The following is a 10,660-nucleotide window of genomic DNA, read 5'->3' on the forward strand; positions in this document are numbered from 1 at the left end:
AAGGTTAGATTGGAGGATACATTCCATGGGGGAAAAAAAAAAAACTGTATGGGGGCGGGGAGGAAGAGTCCTTTTTAACTAGAAATAAGATGAAGATAGTTAAAATTAGTGATTAAAGCTATCATCAACCTCGATGGGATGTCAAGTTAAGGGGAAAGGGCCCTGGATTTTTCCATTGCCAACTTCAGAGCCAATAAAATGTAGGATTACAGCTTCTTCTGAAGCATGGGCCACACACACTCCCCTCTGTCCCTCCCATCAGAGACTGATGTTGATTTAAAAAATCACTCTTGCTTTTGACAAAGCATAGCTTGAGAAGCCCTAGAGTTAAAAACAGCTTAGATATCTGTTCCTCAGAGACCTATGAGAGAATTGATAAGCCATTTAATTCCTATGTCCCTAAACAATTGAGACTACTAGTGTTTGCCATAGAACTATGCTATGGAAAAGGATTAGAAAGGTCATTGGTCCAAAAAAGAATCTCTGTCATTACATACTAGTGAAGCTAAATTACTGAGGGAGTGAAACTTATAATGGGTTTCACAAAAATGGTTTTTGTGTAGAAATTACTACCAAGGATAGAATTTTAGCTTTTATTTAACCAAGTCTAAAACTTAGGAAACATACACTTCACCTTTCTACATTACCTTGTAATTTTTAGAGGAGCAAGACTTCAGGAACACTTCTCCCAAACAGGGTACCAAATGCTTTATTTCAAATCTCAGAATGTCCCAGGTACTCCAAATTTCACACTAGATTTCATACCCAAACTTTACTCTTTCTTCCTTTCAGTACATGCCTGCCACAACAGCTATGCAAGGAGCCTATATACCCCAGTATACACATGTTCAGACAACAGCTGTTCCCGTTGAGGTGGGTAATCCCATTAAATGGCCATTATTGTAATGGGTAGTTTTGGAAGTGGGTAAATTAGTAATGATCAAAAGAAGATCTATCACAAGTTAGACTCTGAAAGAGAATTTGATTTAGAAGAAATGTTCAGCTAGAGTAGATTTTCATCTAAGAAATATAATACTCTAACTCATTGATTATTGATGGAATGACATCTATCTGAATTTCCCAGAAGTGTTTTCAGGAATTATAACAGTTTCCACATCTATTTAATAAGTCTGTGTCTTTTCTTCTGTAAGCACATTGTCATGTCTGGAGTTTAGAATTTCACCATTAAATATTTCCATACCATAGACAATCATCATTAATTGACTTAGGCTAAAATGATTCAAAGGAAAAATAAGTTGCAAATTTAAAGATATAGAACAGAACAGAAAAAAACTGGGCTCTACAAAAATATAAAATGAATAAAGAATAAACTACACATCTAACAAGAAAGGAAGTACTTCTATGGCTCAATAACAACTGCTAATCTTTGGTGTAGGAGAAAAATAAGCGTATCCTTCACCAAGATGGAAACCAAAAGTCTTGAACAAATAGAATCATCAAAAGAGATATCATCTAATCCAGACTTGCACATTAAACTTACAGCCTTCAAGTCTGCCTTGCTACTCTTTCATATTCTTTTTCTTTTAAGCATCATAGTAATAACACGAATTAATATAAATTCTCATATAAATTTTACAGCATTCATGGCATTGGGTAAAATAGGCATGGGTAACATTAGATCCCCTCTGCCACATTCATTTCATCATTTTCCACAAAATTCATCTTGCCAAATATGGTTAGATGACAGAAACACTTACCCCCAAAGTTGACTGATCCTATGATGCTTCACCCTTCCTATATGCTGATTGGCTTAGACCTGTGGCTAGCTCGACTTAATGAATAAAAAAGATACCATCTCTAACATTTAAATTGTTTTTCCATGCAAGGTGCTAGAAGTTCAAAAGGAAAGATGGAATATAAAGGCTGTTAGTGAAGGACTCTTAGTGTTCTTTAGAAAAACATTTTAAATCTGTTTGCATCTTACTAGAAAAGTGCCTGCCTGCCTGTGAGAGCAGCAAGTGAATTTTTTTTTCAGGGCATATAGTAATATATGGAATACATGAAAGTTACATCACTCACAAAAGAGTTCTTGCATTAGGCTAGTGCTTTTAACATTTGGACTCGAACAGGCAAGTCTAGTAGTAATAATAGGATTTCATCTAATACCTATCTCATATCCAGTCTGCTTTGTTATAGGAGGCAAGTGGTCAGCAACAGGTTGCCGTAGAGACGTCCAGTGATCATTCTCCATATACCTATCAACAAAATAAGTAACTGTGAGGTATGTGGAAAAGTCTGCTATCACTCTAGGACCAAGAATTTTTTTTAATGCCTTATAGCATCTTTCTCATAATAGAATTGGCCATAATTTAAATTATTCAAACTAATGAAGTTTACATTTTTAAATGTTACAAAAATTCAGAGATCTTAGAATCTCTGGGGTTTTACAGATAAACAGATTGATGTATCTCTCTAATAAGGAAAAAAAAAAAACACTTTTGTTACCTGTGTGACATGTCCAGTGAAAGAAGTTGATAGACATTGACTAGAATGTCTTTATATTTTCCTTATGTCATAAGGAAAAAGGTATGTTTTCTGTTTTCACATCAAACTCTCATTTTAGTATTGATACTTCCATGCATAGATTACATATTTGGAGGATAGCTCTCTTTACATACATACATACATACATACATATACATATATGTATATGTATGTATGTATATCTGTATTAAATCAAAGGCTAAGGTTAGGAGATCCTCAGTCTCAAAAGTAATTTCCAACACACTTAAAATCATGCTGAATTGATTTTAGTGCTACTTCATGGAATCTCTGATTTTTTTCAATGTTCTTCTCTTCTTCCACTGGTGAAGGTTACAGAGCTTGTATCTGTTCTCATCCTTTATACTTTGAGCCTTCTATATCTATCCTTCCACAGATATTCTTTAAGGACTGCAACTCAATGTTGAAAGTCTTTCTCTGATTCTTTTACTGTCATACAAATCAGGGAAGTATTCAAGATTCCCCATCTATTTTCTTCCTCATTTCACATGACCACCTTGCCCTCTTTTATGCTTAAATACATATCTTTAAAGATGTCCTTTGCCATTTTTCATAGACAAATCATCATGGGTAATGCTGTGGTCTATTTAAACCTATCATGCTTCTCTTTATTGCCTTGTGATTTGCTTGCGTCTTGATTGATTTAATACAGTGATTCACATTATTCAGCTTTTCTTGTATTATAACCATATTAAGAAGATGTCTTTTCAATGAAATCCACAGTAATAAAAAAGAGATTGGTCTACCTATCCAAATTAGCAAAACTGAATGAATATAAAACTAATTTTTCCAGATTATGCCATATAGTTAGAAACCTCAATGAATTCTTTTTATCTGTATATGTTAAGTATTAATGATGAACAATAAGCTGACCTCAAAACTGATTGGGCATGATCACATCTGGGAAAATGCAGTATTTCAATAATGCCACTGAATCCCATCTACTTTGGACTCTACTCAAGACATCTTCTGACACTCAACTTATGAAATACCTCAGGATAATATATAAGTTTTAAGGTGTTGTATAATTTTAGCTTCTACATGGGAAACACCTTATTTGAGGCAAGCCTTCGGGGCTAATTGTTTAAACAACAATACAGAGTAGATAGTAACATCTTCTGTTTATCTTTCCAGTAGTTATATAATTATAAAGATAAGTTTCTCTGTAGAAAATTATCTAGAAAAGCCTATGTGTTGTTTCCTTCTCATCCTTTTATCAATGACATCATTGATATTTACTCTTACGATGCTTTTTTCAGAAACAAGAAAACGAGTAGTTATTGCTAATACTTTGTGTGTGTGTGTGTGTGTAAAAGTATCATCATCTCTGGTCTTTTCCATGTTTTGTCATCCCCTAATTTTAAATTGCTTCCTTAAATTAGATTTCTTCCATATGTATCTAGTCAAGTCGATTCACTTTGGCTAACTTCATTTCTTTAGTGTCATTGCATCTTTTTATTAGTTTGTATCAAGAAGTAAGTCCAAATAGTATTACTCTTATTATCAGTTAAAATAAATCAATATTAAAAAGCTATCAGGTGTATTCCATTTGAAACCTCTCTTACTACAGTTTTCAGAATGATCTAGGTAACTAGATCATACAGTGGATGGAGTAGTAAACTTGGGGGTTTATATGTTGTTCCAGACATTGCTACCTATATGGCTCTGGACAAATTGTTAAACTTCTGTTTACCTCAGTTTACTGATTTATAAAATGAGTATAACAATAGCACCTTCTTCAAAGAATTGTTGTAGGGATCAAATGAGATATTTGTAAGTACTTTGCAAGCCTCAGACCATTAAATAAATACTGGTTATCATCATCATCATCATCATGCTTAGCTAAATTTCTTACCAAGGTCTCTAGTAGCTCTTTTTAATGTCAGGTATATTTGGTTTTAGACATAATATAATTTATCATCTGTCACCATCATCTTCCTTCATCATTTTTGCTCACAAAATTTTCCTCTAAGCCATGTTGTCCTATTTCTCTTATATACTAGAAGATTGAGTGTTTGCTGATAAAAGATATATTTTAGCTTTAGGAGCAATTAAACTGCACTAAGAAATGATGATACAACATCTTTATCTTATCCCTTTCCTTTTCTTCTCCAAGAATCAGTAGCTAGTCTAAACAACAAATTTAATTTCTTTTATACATGCTACTTTCCTTTTATTTTTTAAAATAAACTTTATTTTTATTTTATAGATATTTTAATTTTTTAAACATTTTTAACTAACTGAAATTTACCTTTTCTCCCTTCTATCTCCTCCACAAATAGAAAAGAAAGCAAAGCCCTTGTGACAAACAGATATAGTAAAACAAAACACATTCCTGCCTTTACGATGTTCTCTTTCTCTCTAGATAGATATATACACATAGTTTATATATAGATATATTTACACACAAAATAATTTTTATATTTTATGTAAATATATGACATACATATTATTTATGAATATACCCTTTTTTCTGGTGCTGGTTTTTATTTTCTCTCTGATCTACCAGATTCTAACAAGCTCTGAAGGCTTCACCATTTTTAATTGTTCACTGCCTATTGAAACAAAATCAGTTGTATCTGTTCTTACCATGATCAATGTTCACCTCATTAAATCCCTCTCAACTATCTTCTTTGAGAAGCATTACATCATGAACTAGCATGAGGCTAGTGAGTTTTGTTTCTTGTTCCTTTGCTATATATATACCAACAAGATCTTTGTTGTTTTCCAAGGTATTCAGACAGTTCAGTCATCTGATACTACGTTATATATCTTCTTAGTTCAGAGAATCTTATCAAATTCTTACCCTCTCTTCATTCTCTAACTCTGATAGTCACATAAGCAGAAATTATTGTTATGCTCAATGGTTTGATTAAATCCTTAATAAGCATTTAGATGAGATAAGTATGACTTGAAATGATATTTCATATCATTTTTGGACCTACAGTTAAACCAATTATTTTAGGATCTGTAGAGAACCTTCAATTTAGCCCCAACTTCTTTGTCTTCTACTTTTGTCAATGATGCCATTATGGTTATGTTTAGTTCCTCTACTTGTTGTTCATTAGGAAAAGATCTTAAATTAAGAGTACCATTAGTGAAATAAACAATATGATGCATTTAAAGAAATGGCCTCAGAGTCAAATTAGACCTGAGTTCAAGTCCTATATCCTGTTTTATGAACCTGGGCAGATTACTTAACTTCTTAGTGCCATAGATAGTAACATACTAAAATTTTAAGTTGAAAAGAAGGTGGCAACCTATATTACTAAAAAGGGTTTTCTCACCACTGATCAGTACATTGATTAATTAGTGAAATCACAGGTACATTCCCTATCCCTATAGATAAGGAAAATTATTTTTTAATGATAAAATAGTTATTTCATTATTAGTACCTTCTTAACATTTCTATCCAATCTGCATTAGCCTTTATAATCTATAAAAGACTGAGTTATTTTTTATATTTGTCTATTTGATGGGTTGCTATCACCAAAAATACTAATTTTCTGGTAGTAAACTATTTGATACCATAGCCTGATCTCTGAGAGCAGATATATACTCAGTCTTAATAAATAAGCATTTATTAAGCACTTATTTTATAACACTGTTGGCCTTGAACTTGAAACTTTTTTAATTGATAGAACCTGCTAGGTTCTATACTCTGCCCACAGGGTCATCCGTTTAACACAGTAAAACACCAAAGTAGAAAAATAGATTTATTCCAAATTAATTGCTTCAGGCAGAAATGCCTGAAGCATTTGGAATAAATCTATTTTTTCTGTTTCAATAGAAATATGGAAGTACAGAAGTCAGGGATGATGATCAAATAAAGGTTTAGTTTGAACCCATGTGAATCTGTGTGCATCACACTATGTAGGTTGCTATATATCTAACCCCTCTCTTATCTTATTACTGGTCTGGTGAGGGAGAGTCACATTCATTACTACTCTATCAATATTTTCTATTTCATATAACATGTACAATTCAAGTTTCACATATGACACAAGAAATCCCTCAACTATTACATGGATTTCTGGAATTGACTGACAAGAACTGTCACACATATTCACACATATTCTTTGCTGCCATAGTAATCGATACATAAATGTATACTAATTTTTAAAATGCTATATTGCAAACTTAACCACATCCTGACAAGAAGTCAATATAAATAGCCTTGGATAAGACCTTGAAGGTTGTATATTCCAAAATGAAGGTAGTAAGGTAACGTCTGATTATAGGATCATAGATCACTCTCTAAAATTGATAAATTGCATTTGGGGGCAAATAATTCTATGTGGTATTTTACTTTTCAGCATAATAGGTTATAATAAAATGTAAGCTATGTGGAGTACCTGACACATCAGTTTTTATTTGCACTGGCTTTTGTGTTTTCATTATGTTGTACTTGATCTCTAAAGTCTTCTATGAGTGTTTCATGTTTGGGGAGAGGGGAAAAAATGTTCCTAGCCAGCTCAGTATTTTAAATAAGAGAAATCAGAGGCAACACATGATCTAGTGATGTATCCTTAACTCTGGAGTTGGTTTTTCCTCTGTTCATTTGAGCCCCCATACCTGAAATGCATGACTTTTCCCAAAACTGTGTTTTTTAAAATGAGAAACAGGTTAAACACTTGGTTTTATATTTTTTCAAGTCTACAAAGCAATTCTCCTTTTTCTTTCTTTGACTTTTCTCTTCCAGATGTATAGAGGAGTGTCCTTACCTGAAGAAGGGTGTGAAGGCTGAAACAATCATGGATTTTTCTGATCAATTGTGCTTTAGAAATTATTGACAGTTTTGCACAGGTTCTTGAAAACGTTATTTATAATGAAATCAACTAAAACTATTTTTGCTATAAGTTCTATAAGGTGCATAAAAAATCCTTAAATTCATCTAGTAGCTGTTCCCCTGAACAGGTTTATTTTAGTAAAAAAAAAAAAAAAAAAGTTTTTATCAAGTGTTATGATGCAAAAAAAAGAAAAAAAAAAGAAAAAAAAGAAAAGAAAACAATTTTCTGGGAATGCACAAAGACCACGAAGACTCCTTCATGTGCATGACCAAATTTTTGTGTTTTGTTTATTTTGTGTTTAATTTCTTTTTTGTTTTTTTTATTTGTATGAAATGGGTTTTCTGAAGTTTAAGTAGTCAAACATCACAACTGATGTTCTGTGCTTGCAGTGTGGATGTTGCTGTAGTGCCGTGTGTTGCAGTCACAGTGTCCGTTTTCTTAGCTCTCTGTTTTTCTTTGAACATAGTGTGTGAAGTGTCTTATCTTTTTCTATCAATTCCAATTTGCCTTAAATCTTTCAATGCTGTAGCTGTTTCAGTAAAAGTTAGTCCAAACTAATGATGTAGAATGCTTTGACCAAATGAGCTGGTCTATTATGCCTTGTAAAACAGCAGCATAGGGCTTTTAAAAGGTAGTCAATAAAAGTTGCTGAAAATTTGGCTTTTTTTAAATGTGTAGTAGGTGTTTTTAATGATTTTTCACATAATGTGTAAGGTAGTGAAATGCAAGAGGGGGGAAAAATGTTTTGTGTGAAACACATTTTCTGACTAGGGAAATTTTAATAGGATAAATTGTTTGTAAGGCCTTATGCCAACAGTTCCCTCTGGTAGTTTGACTGATTTAGGAAATCTGCTGTATGATGCAATGTAAATCTTTTTTGCCTTTTTTTCAGAAAAAGAGAAAAAAAACCTAACTTGATGTTCTAGTTTTAGTGTAGGTAGCGGAGGGAGTGGGGGTGGGGCGGGTGGGGAATCACGGAATGTTTTGTCCTTTCTTTCTACTAATGATAGTGCTTTAGAATGAGGGTGATGCCTGAGATCGAGCAAACCGAAAATGTTGCTATCACAGCAAAATGGCAAAAGCTAAAAGTAAAGGATTTATTTTCAAACATGAGCTGAGATGTGAGTAGGAACATAAATGATTGGATACTAGCTCTCTATATTAGGTAAATTTAAAAATAAAATGACTTGGCACTTTTAAAGGTAACTTTACCAAAGACCAAAGAGCCAGTAACCAATAACTCTGATTTGTCTCAGCATTACATCTTCTGTACTCTTTATTTTTGCCGGACCAGTTTGCGGTTAGGAGAATGTGCCTTTTTTGTACATTTACATTTAGGTTTTATAATTTTAATTGATGTATGGACACAAAAAGCATGAAGGAAGACTTGGATCCAAGCAGTGCCACGCTTTACATCATCACTACAAGTGTTAAGTGTAAAGGAAACCAATTTTGAAACTATGAAATTCCTGATTCATAAATACACAGTTATTTCTACTTTACATATTAGATAAGTCACTGTTATGAAAGCTGTTTTTTATTACAATTACATACATTTAAAACAAACAATGATAAATTAAGTTGTCTTCCAAAACTGTGTACTTGTCTGGTCAGCTGTGTATGATCAGTTATCTACCTCAAAGTTTATTTCCTTTTGTACTGGGACAGGTTGCTGGCCCTCCCTGTTTCCACAGACCAAATCCTCCTAGCTCAGGAGCTAGGACTAAGCAGTTATTTCTTTCAAGTATTTTTTAGTTTTTAAATTTTATTCGTGTATTTGAGTATAGATGTCGGTGACATTTCATAGTTTCAAAAGTAATTGCTGCTCTGAGAAGTATAGATTCTAGTGAATTACATAGTCATAAGAGAAATGTGTTTTTTTTTTTTTGTTTTGTTTTGTTTTTTGGGGTTTTTTGTTTTTTTTGTTTTTTTTTAAGTTGTGGTATTATTGGTTCTATGCTCCCTGGAATATTACTGCTTTGTAAAAGTCCAGACTTCCTGCAGCACCTTCCTTCCTTCCTTGTATCTAGTATGTTTGCAAACCTGGATCTCTCACTACTTGATACTTTTGCATTAGTTAAGGCAGAAAAAAACCATTAGATAGCTCTGTTGGAGGAAGGGAAGATCTGCTGCTAGGGGTGTCTGAACTAAGTGCCATACTCGTCTGGGTAAGATTTGGGAAACATAACCTCTGTACATAAAGAAATAATCAGTTAAACATCACATAGTAGACAGCCATTAAATTATAAAAAAAAAATTAATTTATGAAGAAAGACCTTTTGTACAGATTGAAAAAAAAGATTTTCATAGAGATATCTATATGATCAAGAGAGTTAATTTTTTATTTTTGTTTTACTAGTGCCACAAACTTGCCAGTGGTAACTTATTTGTCCGGTTCAAGATAACTCTGTAGTTTTGTTTCCTAGGACTTGTTGTTAAACGCCAAAAGACATTTTTGAATTGTAAATTTGATTAGATTGTCAGCTTTTTCTGTTTAATTTCTTTTGAAAAACTTTTGAATAAAAAAGATCTGAAAATGTTTGTCTTTTTTTTTCTCTCTAGTGTTTTAAAACAGATAATTAAATGTACCTCTACTTTATTTCCCTGAAGATCTTTTCAAAAATGGGATTGTTTTAAAATGAATTGAATTTTATAGGGCTTGATTTAAGTACAAAAACCATTTTCTTTAATAAGCTAATCATACTAATTGGTTTCATGGCCAAGAAAAAGAAATTCCGGTTTCTTAACCAAGGTGCAGAGTGAGACCATGTCACCAGAATAATTAATCAATTCAAGGAAAGTATCAGTCACAACCTAACGTAGGTCAGAGTCATGATAAATACACCAAATTGTGTATGAACTACATATTAGGGAAGGAAACTAGAAATGTTGTCACTTCCTGCTTGCTATCTGAGCTAAGTTATCTGTTGTAAATTAGCCCATTCACCCTTTCTTTAGAAAATTGGATAACTGATACCTCCTTTTAATCATCATATGGCTAGCTCTCCATTATCGAAGGACAAAAATCTAAGACCTACATTTTTTTCTTATTGCCTTTTAGCAAGATTGTTGCTTGTTTATGTCTTTACTTTGTAGACATGAAATTTTAGCCACTGATGTTAGCTACAATCTCATTGGTAAGAAAGAAATTAGATTATCTAGAGATCCATGTTATCTATTCTGTCCAGTCCTCACCTGTTATGATTGACTTCTGTTGTACCAGTGTCCTCTTTGCCTTCGCAGGCCTATTTGTTTATGAAATTTGAACAACAATAATCATTTATTTCTATATTCAGTTCATTTCTCATAATAAAGAATTATTCATTCTTACATGTTTTCAGAGAACA

General features: G+C 32.7%; 1 protein-coding gene across 4 annotated transcripts in view; it reads left to right on the forward strand.

The window, feature by feature from the left end:
- Positions 1 to 9,850, forward strand: part of RBMS1 (RNA binding motif single stranded interacting protein 1) — a 242,825-nt gene extending 232,975 nt beyond the window's left edge. For all 4 annotated transcript variants that reach the window (XM_051986287.1, XM_051986288.1, XM_051986286.1 and 1 more), the window contains exons 12-14: positions 793 to 873; positions 2,158 to 2,242; positions 7,226 to 9,850. In XM_051986287.1, coding sequence (XP_051842247.1) covers positions 793 to 873; positions 2,158 to 2,235 — 159 coding nt within the window. In that variant the 3' untranslated portion in view covers positions 2,236 to 2,242; positions 7,226 to 9,850. The remainder of the gene's footprint in view (positions 1 to 792; positions 874 to 2,157; positions 2,243 to 7,225) is intronic.
- The last annotated feature ends 810 nt before the right edge of the window (positions 9,851 to 10,660 follow it).

Source organism: Antechinus flavipes, chromosome 3, assembly GCF_016432865.1.
Source record: "Antechinus flavipes isolate AdamAnt ecotype Samford, QLD, Australia chromosome 3, AdamAnt_v2, whole genome shotgun sequence".
NCBI lineage: Eukaryota > Metazoa > Chordata > Mammalia > Dasyuromorphia > Dasyuridae > Antechinus > Antechinus flavipes.